At 44.3% G+C, this 23,160-nt stretch overlaps 1 protein-coding gene across 1 annotated transcript in view; it reads right to left on the bottom strand.

Moving 5' to 3' along the window:
- Positions 1–23,160, bottom strand: part of LOC141167480 (olfactory receptor 6B9-like) — a 41,852-nt gene that overhangs the window by 6,809 nt on the left and 11,883 nt on the right. The window contains exons 4-5 of the mRNA XM_073654881.1: positions 697–734; positions 557–574 (exon numbers count right to left, since the gene is read on the bottom strand). Of these exons, the coding sequence (XP_073510982.1) occupies positions 557–574; positions 697–734 (56 nt within the window). The remainder of the gene's footprint in view (positions 1–556; positions 575–696; positions 735–23,160) is intronic.

The following is a 23,160-nucleotide window of genomic DNA, read 5'->3' as shown; positions in this document are numbered from 1 at the left end:
CTAATGGTAGAATGATCGTGCCTGTTACCATAGCATTACCTGACTTGACATGAAGATAAGACCAAATAATTTTACTGTGCCTATCCTGAGAAAGACTATATATTTTGTTCTTTTGGCTGAAGAGAAACCACTTTGTTTACTTTCGAAGTATATAAGAGGCAATAAACCAGAGATTGTTTTGCAGTAAAGCCAAGTACCTATGTGTACCCCTCACTGCTGATGGAAAGCTTGATCTCTACAATGTTCTCTTTAAGGATTTAGTTGACATATCTTAGCCAAAATGCTCGCAAACACCAGTGATCATTACTACAGAATTTATTCCTTAACAACACTTGGAAGTAAAGTTCAAGTTGCAATATCATGTGGTATTTGGAGCGGTAATCATTGCACAGTTAGATACCTGTCTTCAACATCTCCTCTCTTTATGTAATGAGACAAATGTCTTCTGATCAATAGCAATTTCTATCTACACTTAATTAAATTATGATCAATGTTCAGCTGCATACAGATATTAATTCTTAGAAAAATAAATTAGTAACTTTGTTTTGAAAATTACCATTCTTATTTCCTTGGTCTAAAAGTGAATGAAATCAGAATAATCATTTATCACTACATCAGTGATAGCTTTTTGCCCTTACATCAGGCATCTCCATATTCCTCTTATTTTCCATCCTGAAGTAAGAAGTAGTAAATCACCAACTCCAAGAGAAGATCTTCATCAGCCTGGTCAGGTTCTGTAAAATAATATGACATGATCAGATGCATTAACATTTACCCATAGAACAGAAACTATGACATGACTCCAACTACCTATATATATATTTTGTGCTGTTGCCTCTATAGAGTTGGTGTTGTTCCCATATCTCTCAAGGTGCAGTCCAAAGAGGCATCTAGAAATTACATTATTATTAATTATTGTATTATTCCAAAGATAATGTAAAATGCAGTAATAAATAAACTTAAACAAATAAATGCAAAATATAACGTCTAAATATTCACATTAATGTATCCTGTGAATACCAGAAAGATAATAAATACAATTTCCCATTTTTCAGTACAGTTGCACCCCTAAAAATGCAATAAAAAGAGATCAAAAGGTTGAAAACAGGCCAAAATGGTATCAAGAACAACTACGTCTGGTTCTCAAAATAAAAGCTGTCAAAGGCATACCACGATAGTGAGGGGCCAGAATATTGCGGCGTCATGTTTCACAAACTCCTGCATTGGCTAGAAGTACTTCACCATCTTATTATACACTGCAGTTTTTTTCCTTGCCAGTAGTGCATAGGTTAATCTGTTAAGTTGAAGCTCCTGGAGGTTTCCAACCTGGATTGTCTCAGCTGTTCGGTGTGGGCCACTCTCCTCTGCTGTATGTGCTTGCCACTGGCATTTAGGAATTGCCAGTGGTAGTTCTTACTGTCTGGTTTGGAGTTGGAGGTGTAGTTTATGGTTGGAGTTGGCGTTTGGAGATTTGTTTAGGAGACTGTTGATTGGAGTTTTGTTTGTGTGCACATCCTCATCTTTTCCTATTTGGTTTCCCTTCTTTTAATTCCCCTGTGTCCCACTCTGTTGTTTGGTGAGTACATTTTGAATGATTGCTATTATTTTTTCCCTGTCTGGATTTCGTTGTTTGTCTGGTTATTGTATTCCTATACACTTCAGCTTCCCACCTCCCTAGATGGGGGAGGGGAAGATAAGGCTTGATATAAGCAAAGAGCAAGACATCTCCACCTTCCGGGGACAGGTATACACTAGGGCGCCCCTAGTTATAGGGACCTGGTTAGCTTCCACAGTACCAAGGCACTGCGTGACATTAACACTGGCCCATACCTTTAATGATCCAGTATGGGTCCAGAGGCTGCTCTGGCACGGGAACTGCAGCAACTCAATCTTTAGGTGGTAGACATGCGTACAGTTGTTTTGCTGGTCCAAACATTTCAGGCTTAGGGCCCACAGCTCCCAAGCAACCCCTGGAGGAGCTCAAGATCACTCTAAAGGACAGGTTCTCTTTGGGTAGGGATAAGTTTGTTGCTTTCTGGGAGGCCTGCAAACAGGTACCAAAGATCAATGGGTGAGGATCATAATTTCCCTCGTCCAGGGTGACCCTCAAGCCTGGGGATTTTCTCTCCAATTGGACTTTCAGTCACTTCAGACAGTTGAGGAATTTATTCTAGCTCTGTTTTTCTCATTAGTGTATTTCTATTCACTTTGGCTTCCCACCTCCTTGGGTTGAGGTGGGGCCAGAAAAGGGTTGATATAGGAGCGTAACAAGGCACGTGAACCTGGCATGTCCAACTTCAGCAGTAATCTGGGGGACAGGGATAAGCTAGGGGACCTCTAGTTCTAGGGACCTGGTTAGCACCCACAGTTCAAAGGCACTGCGGGACACAAGCCCACATACGAATCCATTGATGGTACAAAGAAAAAAATGTGCATAGTCACTGAATTTGGAAACACAAAGAAAAATAACAGGTGTTATTCTATTTTTCAAAAATAATAGTAAAACATAACAAGTTTAATGTATTTTCATTGGAGCTATTTGGGAACAAAAGACCCTTGTCCTTCAATTTTCATTCCAAAACATTCACTTTAAATACTGTATCTGAAAAAATAATCCCAGCAGTTATTTTTTATGATGGTAATTGTTAAAGGCTCACCTTGTGAAGTGAATCATTTAAACCCATGTCTGAAAGGGCACAAGGATCCACAGCGTTGATGCAACAGCAGAAAGACACGTTTGGGGTGAGGACTGTAAGCGCTGGAAGCCGCAGGCTGACAGGACGCAGAAAAGCAAGTATGGTAAAAAGACTTGAATCACTGCAGTCTGCGGGCATTCAGAACACATGAAAGCAGGGAAAAAAAAACTCTTAACACCTTAAGGACAGAGCCACTTTGTACATTAATGACTGAGCCTCATTTTTAAAATCTGACATGTCACTTTATGGAACAATAACTCTGAAACTCTTCAACGTACCCCAGTGATTCTGAGCATGTTTTTTGTTACACATTGTACTTTATTTGGTCAAAATTACTTGTGTTTATTTATGGAAATTTTGCAATTATCAATCTTTGAATTTTTATGCCCTTAAATCAGATAGTCGTACCACTCGCAATAGTTAATAAATGAAATTACACGTGTCTACTTTACATTAGCATACTTTTGGAAGCATAATTTTTTTTTTTAGGAAGTTAGAAGGGTTTAAAATTTCATGAGCAATTTCTAATTTTTTCCATTAAACTTACAAAACTAATTTTTATATGGACCACATCACATTTGAAGAGACTTTTGGGGACTATGTGACAGAAAATATACAAAAGAGGCACTATTTTTAAAATTTAAGCCTTCAAGGTGCTCAAAACCACATTCAATCAGTAAATTAACATTTTACTTTTCCCCACAAAAATATTACTTTAGCCCCATTTTTTTCATTTTAACTTGGGTATCAGGTGAAAATGGTCCATAATTAGTGTTGAGCATTCCGATACTGAAATATCGAGTATCGGCCGATAGTCGCGGTATCGGAATTCCGATACTTAATTCCGATACTTTTGCAATATCGTATATCGGAATCGGAAGTTCCCTTAATGCAATGAGCCATTTTCATTTTATTCAGCCAATGAGGATCCTAAGAAGTGTGGGCACATAATGTTAGGCATGTAGGCATCTTAACTAATGGCATGGCTGTGATTGGCTGCTGAAATGTTGTCATGATGCACTATAAAAGCCGCCGCCGCCATTTTGAGCTCACTCTGCTGTGAATTCAGTTAGGGATAGGACGCTGTTGTTCTGAGGGACAGTTTTAGCTACCTATTTGGTCTATTCTGCTTTACCCAAGCTACTTTATAAATCGCTGTGCCTTGCAGTGCTAGTGCACAGTTCTCTGAGCTGTTCACTGCTGTCTGCAAGGTCTCTGTGTGTGAGTGCAGCTCACCCTGTAGTGTGTGCTTCAACCACGTCTGGTTGTAGTGCACTCAGTGTGTGTCACTGCCTCATATATTGTCCTTTTTTGCCAATTCATAATTTTTCCTGATATCTCCTATTAGTGTGGTGGTTCCATCCGTATTCAGCTAAATTGGTTCCAAACACACTATATAGGAGTAGATAGAGACATTTTTTTGGTCTTGCAGTGCTAGTGCACAGTGCTCTGCATCTGTACTGTTCACCGCTGTCTGCAAGGTCTGCGTGTGTGAGTGCAGCTCACCCTGTAGTGTGTGCTTCAGCCACGTCTGGTTGTAGTGCACTCAGTGTGTGTCACTGCCTCATACATTGTCCTTTTTTGCCAATTCATAATTTTTCCTGATTTCTCCTATTAGTGTGTTGGTTCCATCCGTATTCAGCTAAATTGTTTCCAAACACACTATATAGGAGTAGTTAGAGGAACCTTTCTGCAGCATTGGGCCCTGCAGCCCCAGCCAGATTAGTATCAGCCTATTTTTTGTAGCCTCATCTATTGCATTGTAGGTTACCTTCCTACATTGTAATAGCTACAAAAAGTTTGTGATACTATCGTTATTACATCTTTAGGCACATCCATTGTCATTTTGTGACAAAAAAACCTAAATAAAGTTCACCAAACACTCCACTTTACAGTTGTGTAGGCCACATTAGCTCAAATTAAAGTCTAGTCCACACTTTATAAAATTAGTGTTTCTTATACCTGTTAGCAGCTGTTCAGGAATAAGCACACTAAGCCCTTACTACTTTTCTGCTTATCTTTATCAGTCTACCAAGATGAAGAAGGCAGGGAGTAAGGCATGTGGTCGTGGGCGTGGGCGTGGAGTTTCTGCAGGGAGAGGACATGAGGATTCTGTGCCTGCAGGGAGAGGACGTGGGGATTCTGTGCCTGCTGCGGGCACCAGTGACTGAGCATCCCCCAGTTTTACCAGGGAACAGTCCTTTATGCGCAGCTTTGTAGGAGCTAGCCATACACCACTGCTGCGGGAGGACCAAATTGAAGCCGTTGTCGGATGGATGGCAGCTAACGCATCGACTTCAATTAGTTCCAGATCCTCTCAGGTCCTGAGCACTGAAGAGCAACCATCTGTCTCTTCACCACCTGCCAAATTGCCCAAGCAGTCAGAGAGCCCTGGACAGGAGCCATCTCTACTTCTGTTCTCTGAATCTCTTGGCTTGGAAAGAGGGGGCCAGCCAAGCAGAATTTGAGAATTTGAAGAAGAGGTAGTATGCAGTGATGCACAACTGTTTTGTCTCTCTGAATCTGAAGAGGCGGGTGGGCCAGTGCCTATGGTCAGCAGCACACCTCAGTACGCATCTGATGATGAGACTCAGGTGCCACTTTCTGGTGCGTACTGTGCTGTCGAGACTACCCAGGAGAAGCAGTTGTTTGAAGAGGGTGGTGTAGATGAGATCCTTGACCCATCATGGCGTGAGGGACAGGAAGGTGGTGGGAGCAGCTCTGAGGAAGAGATTCCCCGAACAGCCCAAAAAGGAGGGAGAGGGAGGGGGCAGACTTGGTTGCCTGTAGCCTCCACTTCGGCACCCATTAGGAGCATGCCTCTTCCAAAATCCAAAGCGGGCGCTCCCAAGACTTGCATTGCCTGGTCCTTTTTTGACACAGTTGCAGATGACATTTGCTTTGTCAAATGCAAGCTGTGTAATCAGAAGGTGAAAAGAGGGAAAAGCGTCAGCAACCTCAATACCACAAATATGTGGAAACATGTGCGGACCAAGCAAGTGGTGGAGTTACAAAAACACACTGAAGACCTAGGCCAACCTACAGCGCCACCTACCACCTCTTCAGCTCGTGTTGTAGCTTCTTCCTCCAGCTCACACAAAGCTGGTTCGGCTTCCTCACAGGATCGCCATGGAAGAATCTCTGGCACTGTTGTAGAGAGACACAGTGTAATTCCACCCACAGCACCACTTTCCCAGTCATCCTCACACTCCCAGGCCAGTCTACAGCCATCGCTAGCACAGGCATGGGAGAAAAGGCGCCCATACTCGGCAAACCACCCCCGAGCACAGGCTCTGGATGCTGGCATTGCTAAACTACTGGCCCTTGAAATGCTATCATTCAGGCTGGTGGAGACTGACACATTCCGTAACTTTATGGCATTGGCTGTCCCACAATACAACGTGCCCAGCCGCTTTTATTTCAGCAGGCAAGCTGTCCCTGCCCTGCAACATCATGTGGAGGGAAAAATTAAACATGCGCTACAAAACGCCGTCAGTAGCAAGGTCCACCTGACCACCGATGCGTGGACCAGTAAGCATGGACAGGGACGATACCTTTCCCTCACTGCCCATTGGGTAAATGTTGTGGAGCCGGGTACAGATCTTGAGAGTGTCGCTGTACGTGTTCTGCCAACTCCAAGGATTGCAGGAATCCAGTCTGTACACATTGACTCCTCCTCATACTCCAGTTCCTCTGAATCAGCGCTGCAGGAGCCTTCACGGTCTACCTCCACATCGACCAGTGAACGGTTACCTGTTATGATGACCGATATGAGCACAGCCGTGGCCAAACGTCAACAGGCCGTATTAAAATTAATTTCTTTGGGGAATCGAAGCCACACAGCGCCGGAGCTCTGGAATGCCATCAAGCAGCAGAGCGACGTGTGGTTTGTGCCAGCGAATCTCCAGCCAGGCATGGTAGTGTGTGACAATGGCCGAAATCTGGTGGCAGCTCTGGGCCTAGGCAACCTCACTCACATCCCATGTCTGGCACATGTGCTCAACTTGGTCGTGCAAAGTTTTTTGAGGGACTATCCGGATCTTGATGCACTGCTTCACAAGGTCCGCATAGAGTGCGCTCACTTGCGGCGTTCCAGCAATGCAAGATCACGCATTGCAGCTCTGCAGCGCCGATTATGTCTTCCGGAACATCACATCATATTTGACCTACCCACCAGGTGGAATTCAACGTTACATATGTTGGAGAGGTTGTGTGAGCAGCAGGCAGAAGTAATGGAGTACCAGCTGCAGCAGGCGCAAACAAGTCGCAGTGCGCGCTGTTCACACTTCACCACCACTGAGTGGGCCTCTATGAAGGACATTTGCCACGTTTTGCGTGCCTTCGATTATTCCACGCGGATGGCGAGTGCAGATGATGCACTAGTCAGCATGACTATCCCCCTTATCTGCCTGCTTGAAAAAACACTGCAAGCACTAAGGGACGAGGTTTTGGAAGAGGTGGAGGATGAGGAGTCACAAATGCCATCTGCTTCTCTACAGTCTGCGCAACGTGGTTCCTCACAAAGGCCTAGGCAGGGGACACTTTGTGAGGAGGATGAGGAGGAGTCAATGGATGAGGAAGACATCTGTCCAGAGGAGGGAGGTACACAATGCTCTAGTAGTCAGTATCTAGAGCGAGGGTGGGGTGATGCAAAGCAGGCAGAGATCACGCCTCAAGCAGGGGACAGCGTTTCTTGGCCAGTTGGCAGTCTGCAGCACATGGTTGATTTCATGCTGCTGTGCCTGAGAAACGACCGCCGCATCGCCCACATTCTCAACAGGGCTGATTATTGGGTGTCCTCGCTACCGGGACAACTTACAAAGCCTCATAACACTGTTGAACCGGGAGCATAAAATGCAGGAGTACCAAGACGCACTGGTGCATTCCATCATGTTCTCCATTCCAACCGAGAGCAGTGCTGCTAGTGCTTTACAAAGCAGCTCAGTGCGTCGGGGCAGTGGAGGAAGCTCTGCACAAAGAGGGAGCAGAAGCAGCGCCTCAGCACAAGGCAAGACCAGTATGGCAGAAATGTGGCAAAGTTTTGTGTCCCCGCCGCCACAAATGTCTACACCATCACAGACGGCTCCAGTTAGCATGAGGCAACGTTTCCGTCAGATGGTGACAGACTACATGTCTTGCCCTCTTAGTGTACTCCCAGACGGCTCTTCTCCCTTCAAGTTTTGGGTCTGTAAGCTGGATACATGGCCAGAGCTTAGTCAGTATGCATTGGAGGTGCTAGCTTGCCCTGCTGCTAGAGTATTATCGGAACGTTTCTTTAGTGCCGCAGGTGGTGTACTAACAGACCGTCACATGCGACTATCCTCCGATAACGTTGACCGGCTTACTTTTCTCAAAATGAACAAGGCCTGGATCTCTCAAGAATTTGCCAGTCCTCTTCCAGAATAAATAATTGGTTGGCAACAGTATCCAGGTCTCCTGTTGTGTTCATGTTTCTACCACCTGAACTGTAATCCCTGAGCTCCAACACCACCAGTTGGCGCTCGGAATTGCCGTCTGCACAGTCAACACTTGCTGCCGTGTTATTGGGGTTCAGTAACGTCAGTTGTTCCCCTGCTGTGAGGATGGCAATTTCTCCTGCTCTGTCCACATTCTCACAACTACAGATTTTAAAGTTGCTCCAATTACACCTCTGGCTCCTCTGTTTTCAGTATTATCCCTGAGCTCCAACACCGCCAGTTGGCGCTCGGAAGTGCCGTCTGCACAGTCAACACTTGCTGCCGTGTTATTGGGGTTCAGTAACGTCAGCTGTCCCCCTGCTGTGCGGACGGCAATTTCTCCTGCTCTGTCCACATTCTCAATATTACAGATTTTAAAGTTGCTCCAATTACACCTCTGGCTCCTCTGTTTTCAGTATTAACCCTGAGCTCCAACACCGCCAGTTGGTGCTCGGAAGTGCCGTCTGCACAGTCAACACTTGCTGCCGTGTTATTGGGGTTCAGTAACGTCAGCTGTTTCCCTGCTGTGCGGATGGCAATTTCTCCTGCTCTGTTCACATTCTCACTACTACAGATTTTAAAGTTGCTCCAAATACACCTCTGGCTCATCTGTTTTTAGTATTTACCCTGGGCTCCAATACCGCTAGTTGCTGCTCATAAGTGCCGTCTGCACAGTCAACGCTATCTCCATTGTTATTGGGGTTCAGTAACGTCAGCTGATCCCCAGCTGTGTGTCCGGCAAATTCTCCTGCTTTGTCCACATCCACTGTACTACTGATTTAAAACCTCCTCCAAATACACCTCTGGCTCCTCTGTTTTTAGTATTTACCCTGGGCTCCAATACTGCTAGTTGCTGCTCAGAAGTGCCGTCTGCACAGTCAACGCTTGCTCCAGTGTTATTGGGGTTCAGTAACGTCAGCAGATCCCCAGCTGTGTGTCCGGCAAATTCTCCTGCTTTGTCCACATCCACTGTACTACTGATTTAAAACCTCCTCCAAATACACCTCTGGCACCTCTGTTTTTAGTATTTACCCTGGGCTCCAATAGCGCTTGTTGCTGCTCAGAAGTGCCGTCTGCACAGTCAACGCTTGCTCCAGTGTTATTGGGGTTCAGTAACTTCAGCTGATCCCCAGCTTTGTGTCCGGCAAATTCTCCTGCTTTGTCCACATCCACTGTACTACTGATTTAAAACCTCCTCCAAATACACCTCTGGCTCCTCTGTTTTTAGTATTTACCCTGGGCTCCAATACCGCTAGTTGCTGCTCAGAAGTGCCGTCTGCACAGTCAACGATATCTCCATTGTTATTGGGGTTCAGTAACGTCAGCTGATTCCCAGCTGTGTGTCCGGCAAATTCTCCTGCTTTGTCCACATCCACTGTACTACTGATTTAAAACCTCCTCCAAATACACCTCTGGCTCCTCTGTTTTTAGCATTTACCCTGGGCTCCAATACTGCTAGTTGCTGCTCAGAAGTGCCGTCTGCACAGTCAACGCTTGCTCCAGTGTTATTGGGGTTCAGTAACGTCAGCTGATCCCCAGCTGTGTGTCCGGCAAATTCTCCTGCTTTGTCCACATCCACTGTACTACTGATTTAAAACCTCCTCCAAATACACCTCTTGCTCCTCTGTTATTAGTATTTACCCTGGGCTCCAATACCGCTAGTTGCTGCTCAGAAGTGCCGTCTGCACAGTCAACGCTTGCTCCAGTGTTATTGGGGTTCAGTAACGTCAGCTGATCCTCAGCTGTGTGTCCGGCAAATTCTCCTTCTTTGTCCACATCCACTGAACTACTGATTTAAAACCTCCTCCAAATACACCTCTGGCTCCTCTGTTTTTATGTTTACCCTGGGCTCCAATACCGCTTGTTGCTGCTCAGAAGTGCCGTCTGCACAGTCAACGCTTGCTCCAGTATTATTGGGGTTCAGTAACTTCAGCTGATCCCCAGCTGTGTGTCCGGCAAATTCTCCTGCTTTGTCCACATCCACTGTACTACTGATTTAAAACCTCCTCCAAATACACCTCTGGCTCCTCTGTTTTTAGTATTTACCCTGGGCTCCAATACCGCTAGTTGCTGCTCAGAAGTGCCGTCTGCACAGTCAATGATATCTCCATTGTTATTGGGGTTCAGTAACATCAGCTGATCCCCAGCTGTGTGTCCGGCAAATTCTCCTGCTTTGTCCACATCCACTGTACTACTGATTTAAAACCTCCTCCAAATACACCTCTGGCTCCACTCTGTTTTTAGTATTTACCCTGTGTTCCAGTACCGTCAGCTGGTTCTTGGCAGTGTCTTTGGCACGGGTACTCCCTCCTGCCCAGCCTGGTTCCAGCATGCCAGCTGTTTCCGGGTAGTGTCAACGTCACTTTGCCTCCAATGCGTTGTCCTGTCATGTTGCGGTCGGGTTAGCCGACTCTATGGTGCCTGCAGTTTAGGTGACTCCTATGTGGGCTGCGGGATCTGGCAATGAAGGCTGGTTCCATAGTGCCAATAGGACAAGCACCCCCTGTAGGACTGTGGGTTTTGGTAACTGCGGCCGGCTCGCGGCCTTGAAACTTTTTTTTACATGGGTACCTTCTACTACCCATCCGGGTTGCAGTACCGTCAGCTGGTTCTCGGCAGTGCCTTTGGATTAGGTGCCACCTTCTCGGTATCCAAGTTCCACCAACGTCTGCTGGTCCTTGGTAGTGCTTTCTGGCACAGGTACCTCCTGCTTAGTAATCGAGTTCCAGTACCGTCAGCTGGTCTTCGGCAGTTCCATTGGCTCTTGTACCTTCTGCTACCCATCCGGGTTCCAGTACCGTCAGCTGGTCCTCGGTAGTTCCTCAGCCTTCTTGTACCTTCTGCTACATTTCCAAGTTCAAGCTCTTTGAAATGGTTCTTGGTAATCACTCTGGATCTCCCTGACGAGGACCCTGAAGACGAGGTCCCTGAAGACCAACCCGAAGAAGACGAGGACCCCGAAGACGACGACCCTGAAGACGAGGCCCCTGAAGACCACCCCGAAGAAGAGGAGTACCCTGAAGACCACCCCGAAGAAGACGAGGACCCTGAAGACCACACCGAAGAAGACGAGGACCACGAAGACGAGGACCCAGAAGACCAACCCGAAGAAGACGAGGACCCCAAAGACGAGGACCCCCGAAGATGACGACCCTGAAGACCACCCCGAAGAAGACCAAGAAGATGACCTTGAAGAAGTTGACCAAGAGGACATAGAAGAGAAGGCAAGCACCAAGATACAGAAGAACAAGAGACAGGAAACCAAGAAGCAGAAATACAAGAAGCTGCAGAACAAAAAGCGGAAGAACATTAAGCATAAGACTAAAAATCAGAGCAAAAGATAATATCTAAATTATAAGCAGAAGATAACTAAGCAGTGTATGGGGGTGAGTCCGTTCCTCCTCGTGGTGCCCCTGGAAAAGATATGCTGCTGCAGGCCAAACTGAACGCGGACAAATCCTGTTGTAAATCTTTTGTGACGGGCAGAACGAAAGGTGTAATGTCCAACCTTTTATAGATAACAACTACAGGAATGCCTATCACGAAGGAGAATATGAAGAAGATGAAGAAGTAGAATATGAAGAATGTAAAAAAAAAGAATAATACGAAGAAGGTGAAGAAGAAGAAGATGAAGAAGGTGAAGAAGAAGTGGATGAAAAAGATGCTGAGGATGATGAAGGAGAAAGTGTGGGAGAAGTAAAAAAGAAGGTGAAGAGCATGGAAGTAGTGAAACATAAATATCTGACAAAATATAAAAATACTTAACATAGTCAATATTTCCGTAACTCAGAACGTCTTAAAAAAAATATTAATTCCTGCTGTTCCATTTGATTGGGCTAAACCTCTATGCCTTTATTGTCTCCTCCACCTCCCCCAATACATTCTACATTATTCTTAGTTGTTTTCCTTCATGTAGATTTAACCTCTAAGGAAAGAAAGGGTTTATTTTCATTCCGATATTTCTGTCCCATTGACTTGCATTGGTTTCCGGTATCGGAATCGGCGATATCCGATACTTTTTCGGTATCGGTCCGATCCAATCCGATCCGATATTTCCCAATATCGGAAGGTATCGCTCAACACTATCCATAATATTTGTTGTGCAATTTCTCCTGGGTTCACAAATACCCCATATGTGGTGGGAAATTACTGTTTGGAAGCATGGCAGGGCATAGAAGGGGAAAAGCGCCATTTGACTTTTTGAAAAATGTTCTGGAATAGATAGAGTATGCCAGGTCGAGTTTGCAGAGCCCCTGTGGTGCCTAAACAGTGGAACCCCCCCCCCTACAAGTGACCCCATTTTGGAAACTACTTCCCTCAAGGAATTTATCTAGAGGTGTGGATGAGCATCTTGCACCGCTGCTTCACATAATTTTAAAACTTTGGACCCTGTAAATTAAAAATTATGTTTTTTTCCCCAGAAATGTTGTTTTAGCCCCAAATTTTTCATTTTCTCAAGGGTAGCAGGTAAAAGTGGACCAAACAATTTGTTGTTCAATTTCTCCAGAGTATGCTGATACCCCATATGTGGAGGAAAACTACTATTTGTGCACAAATGACAATAATACATAGAGCAGCCTCAGCAAATACCCAAGTTGGTGAAAAATTACACAGTCTCACACTTACGCTGGTCTACCGGGAATAAAACAGCTGTGACTTTGAGAGATCCAGGGCCAACTACTCAACAAGTGGCCCCCTGGTTTTGGCGGACCCCCACAGATATGAGGTAGCGGCAAACTTAGGAAGCTGACAGTCCATCAAGGTACAAAGCCAGGAGACCCGAGGGTCCCACCCTGTCCTCTCCAAAAGATTCCATGGGGCCAGGCGACTAGAGGGTCCCACCTGGCAACCTCAAACAACATATCCATGGAAAAAGGTGACCATATTGTCCCAACCTAGTTTCCCCAAATGTATCCATGAGTTCTCTGATGGTCAATGGAGAAGATCTGCATCCTTACAATGAGGGCTGTGTATTCTTAGCCTGGAATCCTGCAGAATCCAAATCTGTGTCTCGCTGCATGGAGCCATGCTACCAATCTGCTGTCTTGAAGCGTCTCTATGAATCTCCTCTGATTCTCTCATTATCTGTGAAGCATGATAGAAAATTCCTTTTTATATTTTTCTGTGGCTCAGATCATTATTCATAGGTCAGTGGGAAAGCTGCAGTACTCAGGTCTCATTGTTTGAACATTTAATCAATTTACATATTTTGTATCCCTTTATTCTTTAAATAAGCAACTAGCTGGCTAAGTACAATATGTAGTACAATATGTAATTAGCATATTAACAAACATTGTTCTCCAACACTGAGTTGTTGGCCTTCTTGACCAGCCAAAGAAACACATACATTCAAAAGTCAACACAAACACAATAGTGTATTTTTTTTGGCCTAACAAATCTAGACGTCTCGCTAATTAAGATTAGAATCTGCTCCTCACAGATGCAACGTAGCATTTGTAGAGCCTCTGATGTGCCTAAACAGTGGAAACCTCCCAAAAGTGATCACAATTTAGAAACTACACCCTTCAAGGATGTGAAGCACCCGCAGGTGCCACCCTCAACACCCACAGGTGCTTCATGGAATTTTAAAACATTGGACTGTGAAAATTAAAAATTTTTTTTCTTTTTGCTCCACAATATGAAACGTTACCAATTAGACCTTAGTCCAGAGCCTTTCACTTAGCAAAATCAGTTCTCATATTTTGAACTAACAAGGGCCAATAGCCCGACACACCATGTTTGCAAATTTAGATTCTGATGTGGCTATTATTCTACGTCATATTGCAAGACTTGTTAAAGAGTCGATTGTGACTTGTAGGATTTCTACTTCCAATAGGTAGCGCTATAAAGTTCAAGTCCTTTAAATCTCTGAAGAGGCAATTTACATATACGTTTTTTACTCAGAAATGTTGTTTTAGCCTCAAATTTTTCATTTTCACAAAGGTAACAGGAGAAAATGGACCATATAATTTGTTGTACAAGGATACCCAATATATGTTCAGAAACTCTTGTTTGGACAAACAGCCGGGCATGGAAGGTAAGGAGCGCTATACGATTTTTGCAGTGCAAAATTGTCTGGAATTGATTGCAGATGTCATGAAGAGCCGTTGAGGTTTCAAAACAGCATAAACCCCTCCCCACCACAAAGGACCACATTTTGGAAACTACACCTCTCAAAGAATTCCTTTAGGGATGTAGTGATCATTTTTAACCCACAGGTATTTAACAAAATTGTATAACACTGGGCTGTGAAAATGAAAAGTTATTTTTTCTCCATTAAAATAATGATTTAGCTCAAAGTTTTTATTTTTCAAAAAGGTTAATAGGTTAAAATGGACTACAAAATTTTTTACACAATGTCTCCTGAGTATGGCAATGCCCTATATGTGGTAAAAAGCTTTTTATAAGGCACAGTACAAAGCTCAGAAAAGAAGGAGCGCCATATCAGAGTGCAAAATTGTCTGGAATGGTTTGAGGGTGACATCTCACGTCGGCAAAGCTTCTGAGATGTCAGAATGGCAGTGACCCCATTTTACAAACTACAATGCTTAATGAAATCATCTAGGGGTGCAGTGATCACATTTACTCCACATGTGTTTCACAAAATGTTATACGATTTAGTGGTTAAGAAGAAAAAAAAATGTTTTACCACTATAGTTTTTTCCCCAGAATTTACATTTTCACTAGAGGGAATGAGTAAAAATGACAAAATAATTTATTATTCAATTTCTCATGAACGTAGCAATACTCCATATGTGGCTGTACAGTACACTTTGGCCAAAAAGCAAGACCCCGGAGGGACAGAGCACTATTTGACACTTGGAGAACCAATTTTAGTAGAATAGTTTGTGGACAAAGCCCTAAGTGCCAGATGAGCAAAATCCTGTCTCGAGTGACCCGATTTTGGAAATTGCACCACTCTAGGAATTCATTTACAGGTATAATGATGATTTAATAGCAATGGATATTGCAAAGTGAAAATGCAAATATGCCATTGTTGTGCCCAGTTCATTGTAGTGCTTCTGGAGACACGCAACCACTAAATTATTTGAGTTCTTCTTGCTACAGTAATGGTAAATGTGGTTTAAGAACACTGTGTTGCTCAGCAGGTGGATTTGGGAGCACAGATTTAGTTGTATTTCCTATGGTGGAAGCACTCGCTCTTTTCCAAAGCCTTTCCAGTGCTACCAGTAACGTGGACACTCCCTATTTCAACTGTATACTTCTGTTAATGTTAATGATTATGGATTACAGCCAATGAAAACACAAAAATCATTAACTCAGTAAATTAGAATAATTAATAAAAAACATCTGTAAAGGCTTCCTAAGCATTTAAAAAGTTCCCTTAGTCTGTTTCAGTAGGCTCCACAATCATGGGGAAGACTGATGACTTGACAGATGTCCAGAAGGCAGTCTTTGACATACTTCACAAGGTCCCAGAGCTCCAATTTTCATTTGGAAATCAAGGTCCCAGAGTCTGGAGGAAGAGTGAAGAGGCCACAATCCAAGCTGCAGGAGGTCTAGTGTGAAGTTTCCACAATCAGTGATGGTTTGCGGAGCAAAGTCAGCGCAGCCGTCTACCAGGAAATTTTAAAGCACTTCATACTTCACTCTGCCTGTCGGCAGAGCGCTGGGGAGATGGAGATGTCATTCTCCAACAGGACTTGGCACCTGTCCACACTGCCAAAAGTACCAATACCTGGTTTAAAAACAACAGTAGCACTGTGATTGATTGGCCAGCAAACTCACCTCACCTTAACCCCACAGAGAATCTATTTTAGAGAATCTATGGGGTATTGTCAAGAGGAAGATGAGAGACACCAGACCCAACAATGCAGACGAGCTGAAGGCTGCTATCAAAGCAACCTGGGCTTCCATAGCACCTTAGCAGTGCCACAGGCTGATCGCCTCCATGCCACGCCACATTTATACAGTAAATAATGCAAAAGGAGCTCCGACCAAGTATTGAGTGCATTTACTGAACATAGATTTCAGTAGGACAGCATTTCGGATTTTAAAAACATTTTTCAAGCTGTTTTTATAAAGTATTCTAATTTACTGAGATAATTACTTTTGTGTTTTCATTGGCTGTAAGCCATAATCATAAACATTAACAGAAATAAACACTTGAAATGGATCACTCAGTTTGTATTGACTCTATATGAAACAGTATCAGAGTTTTACTTTTTGTATTGAAGAACTGAAATAAATTAACTTTTTGATGATATTCTAATTTAGTGAGATGCACCTGTACATCGGTTTATTTGTTTTTCTACTGTCACACACTAAAAACATTGTGTTTTTTCTTAAAAACAAGTTTTTGCATCGCTTTACTGGAGGGCTATAATTTTTCTCTATTTCTACCAACAGTCATGCGTGGGCTTGTTTTTTGCTGGATGAGTTGACGTTTATATTTGTATCATTTTTGGGCACAAAGCATTTTTTGATCGATTTCTATTCCAATTTTTGGGAGGCAGAATGAACAAAAAACAGTAACTCAGAGATTTTTTTTTTTTTTCATGCCATTCACCGTGTTGTAAAATTGATAAGGCAGCTTTATTTTTCGGATCAGTACGATTACAGCGATACGACTGATAATTTTTTAATGTTTTGTTTCTTTTACACAATAAAAACTATTTTATAGAAAAATATTGTTTTTGCATTGCTTTATTTTAAGAACTATAACTTTTTTATTTTTCCGCTGATGGAGCAGTGTGACTGCTTTTTTTTTTTTGCGTGAAAGATGACGTTTTCAGTGATGTTAATTTTATTTACATTTGTCTTTTAGATCGTGCTTTTTTGTTCATTTTTTTACACAAATATGTATTTTCATTGGTGTAATATTTTTTGTTCTTAATTTTGTGTTTTATTTTGTTTTTTTTAATAATTTTTTAAATCATCTTAACTTTTTTACTTAGTCCCTCTGTGCGACATTAACTTTTATTAGTCTAATCACTGGTCTCAAGCACTGCAATAAAAATCAGATAATATCAGCTTCTAATATTCCTGCCTCCTATCAGAAATACGTAGAGGTCTTTCCCAAGAATGGAGCCAAGAAGAACCACAGAGAAGATGTAACTAAAGCTTAATGTATTTTTGCTTCTACTTCTTTCTTTTCCAACTCTCAATCTGCAGGTCTTCCTCTTTCCCTCAACAGGTCCTCTTCTACAATCAACAGTTCCTGCTTTTGCTTCTGATCCCAGGATGGCACATCAATACAAGCTGTGGCAAGAAGGGTAGCTGTTAGTGATGAGCGAGCATGCTCGCTACTGCTCGATGCTCGTCCGAGCATCTCACTGCTCAAGATGCTTGCCGCTCGCCGAGTATTTCCAGGGTTGCTCAGGGGGAGCTCGGGTCTCCTCCCTGCATGTTTGGTGCTCTTTACAGAGCCAATGAAGATGCAGGGATTGCCTTCCACTCACTGTAATGCTGTAGCCATGCTGGATGTGGCATTACAGTGATTGGATGGCCACACAGCGTCATCAGGTCTATATCAGACCTGGCGCCGCCATGCTCGTCACAGTCACTCCGGAATCAGACAGGGTAGGGAGAGGTGCTGCTGAGCTAGGGAGAGATTTGCTTGTTTCTTGTTAGTGTAGGTATACAGACTATATTAGAGACATATATCCATCTCAACAAACAGTCCTTCTGAGGACTAATCCATCTGCAGAGATATCAGGCAGGCAGTGTATTTAGGCAGGCAGTGTATATTGCAGACTGCAGTGCATATAGCACAAGAGGCTGCATTCCAGTTCTGCCTTCTGCTGCTGTTAGATATTTATAGAAATAGGCCCAGGTCTCAGGGGCCAGGAATAATTTTTTTTTGGATCTTAATCCTCATTATTTGCTTAAAAAGCAATACAGTGAACACAGTTTTTCTGCGCCATTTGCTTGTTGGCACTGCAGAATACAGCCAGGTCCTTTCCATACTGCAGCACCAAAAATCCTATTTAAAACCGTGGTTTGTCTGTCACACAGATCACATATAATTGCGCTGAAAATACTGCCATTCTTGGCATCCATTAAAAATTTGTTTCGGTGTGTCAGTGAAGCAATTGACACCAGTTTGCTGTTCAAAATAGTCACTTATGGGCCAGGTATTTAAAACTGTGGATCGTCCAACACATGGATTACATATACGTTTTCAGAAAATAATGCCATTTCTGATCTCCATTAAGAAAAAATTCAGTGTGTCAAGCAAAGCAATTGACACTAGTTTGCTGTTCAAAATAGTTACCTACAGGCAAACTGTGGTTTGTCCGTCACACGGATCACATATAAGTTCGCTCCAAATTCAGTTATTGATAGTGAACGTGGAAAATATTGCCTTCCATTTAAAATTGGCAAGGCATGTGGCAACGGACGGGGAACTTGACGTGATGGTGATGGTGCATGCAGAGGCCAAGACCGTGGGCAAGCTGAAATTGTGCCACAACAAACACCCACATCTTCTCGCTCGACCTTCTTGTCCCAATTAATAGGGGACCACAGAACACCACTATTGAACACAGAGTAGTGTGAAAAGGTTATGGGTTGGATAGCAGAAAATGCTTCCAGTCACTTAGCCACCACCCCCACCACCACCTTGTCTTCCACACGGTCAAGTCACAGTAGTTGTGAGTCTGGACTGCATATTCCTCACCCTGAACCTTCTTCCTCCCACAATGCCGAGTGCCCAGAAACAACTGATCTTACACTTGGACCCTCCGAATAGCTGTTCACTTTTCCATTTATAGATTCGGGCCTCTCGCCTGGCCCACTTGAAGCGGGGAAAGAGGAGATCGCATGCAGCAATGCCCCAATATTTGAGCAGCCACGGTCACACAAAGGCGATGGTGGCAAAGTGTCACAAGAGGTGGATAATTGCCAGAAAGTCAGGAGGAAGACGAGAGAGTGGAAGTGGAAGACGAGGTGGCAGATGATATAGTAACTGACCCAACCTGGCAGGAGGACATGCAGAGCGAGTAGAGCAGCATACAGGGGGAGGGAGGCAGAGCACCCCAACAGGCAAGAAGAAGCAGTGTGGTGTCCGCAGAAAGAAGGTGGGCAACCGTTCCCCGTAACATCAACATGAAGGAAGTTGCCAGTACAACTGTTAGGTCTTCCCGAGTCTGGTTGTTTTTTAAAGACTCCGCTGATAACCCCAAAAAGGCCATTTGCACCACCTGTCAGGCCAGCATCAGCAGGGGTGGCAAAACGAACAGCCTGACCACCACCAGCATGATCACGCACATGGCAGCAAAGCACCCGACTTTGTGAGCCAAACCCCAGGGTCCAGGAACAGTGTCTGCGGGTTTCACCACTGCTTCTTCCACTGTTGTGCATGCAAGCTAATCCCCTGTCCATGGTGCATGCGAAGATGCCTCCTGTCCTGCACCTGATATTGCACACTCTCAAGTACCAGCATCAGGAAGCACGTCCACATCCTTGTCCCAGCGCATCATTCAGTTGTCCATATCCTAGTCCTTGGAATGCAAGCGCAAATATGCAGCCAACGCCCCACAGGCCACACTACTAAATTCCCACATTTCACAACTGCTTGCGCTAGAAATGTTGCCTTTTAGGCTTGTGGAGATGGAAGCATTCCGAAGCCTGATAGCAGCAACCGTTCCTCCGTACTCGATTCCCAGCCACCACAATTTCTCCTGGTGTGCTCTCCCCACATTACACAAGCACATGTCCCAAAACATTGGCCGTGCCCTCAAAAACGCAGTTACTGGGAAAGTCCACCTAACCACGGATACGTGGAAAAGTTCCTGTGGGCAGGGATGATACATCTCGCTGATGGCACACTGGGTTAACATCGTGGAAGCCGGGACCCAGTCAGACCTTGGGACAGAGCACGTCCTCTCGATGCCAAGAATCACAGGCCCTAGGTCAATCAGGGTTGCCGCCACAGCCTACTGCTCTGCACCCCATCCTCCTCAGCCTCCTCCTCCTCTTCAGCCTCCATCTCTGAAATTACCACATCAGTCACAAGCTGGAAGCACTGCAGCACTGCCTTGGCCAAGCGGCAACAGACTGTGTTGAAGCTAATATGCTTAGGTGACAAACCGCACAATGCTGAAGAGTTGTAGACAGCTCTTAAAGAGCAGGCAGATCTGTGGCTCACACTGCTGAACCTACAGCCAGACAAGGTCGTGTGTAACAATGGCCGGAACCTGGTGGCAAATCTGAGGAGAGCTCACACACGTACCATGCCTGGCCCATGTGCTTAACCTCGTGGTTTAGCGATTTCTCAAATCCTACCTGGAGCTGCCGGATCTGCGGGTCAAAGTACGCCGCCTGTGTGCCCATTTTAGAAAGTCAGCTACAGCTTCCACCGCCCTTGCCGTGTTTCAGCAGCGTTTGCAGCTTCAAGCTCACAGACTGGTGTGTGATGTCCCCACGCGTTGGAACTCTACACTGCAGATATTGGGAACGATTTGTGAGCAGAAGAGGGTAGTTGTTGAGTACCAGCATCGACAAGGCCCTCGGTATTAATTTCAGACTCCACACATAAGACCTCAGGAGTGAACATGGATGTCTGACTTATCTACCATCCTACAAAACTTTGAGGACTCCACCAAGATGGTGAGTGGCGATGACACCATATTTAGCAACACCATCCCGCTTCTCTGTCTTCTGAAATGCTCTCCACTCACAATCAAAGAGGATGTATTGCAGGCAGAGCATGATAAGATGGAGCAAGGAACCATACAGGGTGATAATACATAGCCCAGCCTCATCTCATCCAAATGTGGATTGGGTGACAATGAGGAAGAGGAGGAGGATGAACAGGAGCTAGTTTCATGCGCTATAGACGGTACTACCTGCACAACTGTCATACCGTCTGCTTTGCGCGGATGGCCTGAGGACAGAGAGGAGAAGGAGAGCATGGTCACTCGTCCTCTGGGTGACGTCAGGGAAGTCTTGCCTGTTAGCAGTCTAGGACGCATAGCTGAGTTTATGTTAAGCTGCCTTTCCCATGACCCTCGCGTTCTTAAAATTTTGGGTGACAGTCCTTACTGGTTGGTGACATTTCTAGACCCACGGTACAAGCCAGACTTCTCAACACCACAGAATGATAGCAGCGTAACAAACTCAAATCCAGTGTCTTTTCTTGGGAGGTGTATTCCCATGCACCTTTTCACACCCACACATGGGTATACGCTTCCTGATTTTGGCTATTTGCTCTTGTCCTCCTCCTTCTCCTCACCCTCATCCTCCACCACGATATCACCAGGGGTCAGTGATGCAACAACCACATAATTTTTTTAAATGGTTTTTATGATGCCCGTAAAAAAAAAATGTATACAGTATGTTCATGTATACCCCCCAGGGATAAATGTTTGTCAGCTCATACACTTAGTGCATGGACATTACAAGTATAGGAGTACCGCTTCTTTCGAATGGGAACATTTTTTCATGAGGCCCTCTATGTCTCTTCCAAGGGGCATTGGAGTGCCTCCGAATTTTTTTGGCAGTCCTTGCTTTCACTGCATAGGCCAACATAATGGGAGACCCTTTCTTTTCTAATGGGAATTTGTCAATACTGTGTCCCTCTATGTGTCTTTAAATTCTAAGTGTGATTTTTCCTAAATTTTGTTAGTCGTTGGACTCACTGCATACCCTATAACTGTATAGCAGACCCTCTCCTTTCTAATGGGATCATGTCATACTCGTTACTGTGGCCCTGCTCTATGTGTCTTTAAATTCTTACTGGGGTTTTTCCTAAATTTGGTCAGCCATTGGACTCACTGCATACCCTATAACGGTATAGCAGACTCTCTCCTTTCTAATGGGAACATGTCGTACTTGTTACTGTGGCCCTGCTCTATGTGTCTTTAAATTCTTAGTGGTGTTTTTCCTAAATTCACTCAGCCGTTGGACTCACTGCATACCCTATAACTGTATAGCATACCTGCTCATTTGTAATGGGACAAAGTCGCATTCATTACTGTGGCCATGCTCTATGTGTCTTTAAATTCTTAGTGGGGTTTTTCCTAAATTCGGTCAGCCGTTGGACTCACTGCATACCATATAACTGTATAGCAGACCCTCTCCTTTCTAATGGGATCATGTCATACTCGTTACTGTAGCCCTGCTCTATGTGTCTTTAAATTCTTACTGGGGTTTTTCCTAAATTTGGTCTGCCGTTGGACTCACTGCATACCCTATAACGGCATAGCAGACTCTCTCCTTTCTAATGGGAACATGTCGAACTTGTTACTGTGGCCCTGCTCTATGTGTCTTTAAATTCTTAGTGATGTTTTTCCTAAATTCACTCAGCCGTTGGACTCTCTGCATACCTTATATCTGTATAGCACACCTGCTCATTTGTAATGGGACAAAGTCGTACTCGTTACTGTGGCCCTGCTCTATGTGTCTTTAAATTCTTACAGGGGTTTTTCCTAAATTGGGTCAGCCGTTGGACTCACTGCATACCATATAACTGTATAGCCGACTCTCTCCTTTCTAATGGGAACATGTCGTACTCATTACTGTGGCCCTGCTCCATGTGTCTTTAAATTCTTAGAGGGGTTTTTCCCACCTTTTTGCAGCCCTTGCAATCACAGCATGGGAATTAACACTATAGGAGACCTGCTCCTTTATAATGGGAACATTTTTTTTACTGAGACCCTCCTCTCTGTCTCTTCAAAGGGGTATTGGGTTGTGTCCAAATTTTTGGCAGCACTTGTCGTCAGTGCATACGCAATAACAGTATAGGTGACCCACTCGTTAATAATGGGAAAAACAAAGCATAGCCGGCTGATGGCTCTCTACCAATAGTGAGGGCAGACTGCTGGCCTTTTAAAAATAGTAAGGTCCACCTGATGGCCCTATAAAAATAGGCTTTGTGACTTTCAGAGTCCCTCCATCATAAATGAAACAGGATGTGTCTGATGATGTCTCACACACCACATGGCCAGATAAGGTGGTAAAATGTTAAAATGACATTTCCCGGTGAATGCATTTGTCTCAAAAAATAACATAAAAAAAACTAGTAGGATCTTTCTTTAGTTCTT

Source organism: Phyllobates terribilis, unplaced genomic scaffold, assembly GCF_046119375.1.
Source record: "Phyllobates terribilis strain yellow unplaced genomic scaffold, ASM4611937v1 Scaffold_11__3_contigs__length_659146591, whole genome shotgun sequence".
Taxonomy (NCBI): Eukaryota; Metazoa; Chordata; class Amphibia; order Anura; family Dendrobatidae; genus Phyllobates; species Phyllobates terribilis.
This window is presented reverse-complemented; position numbering and strand designations above follow the sequence as displayed.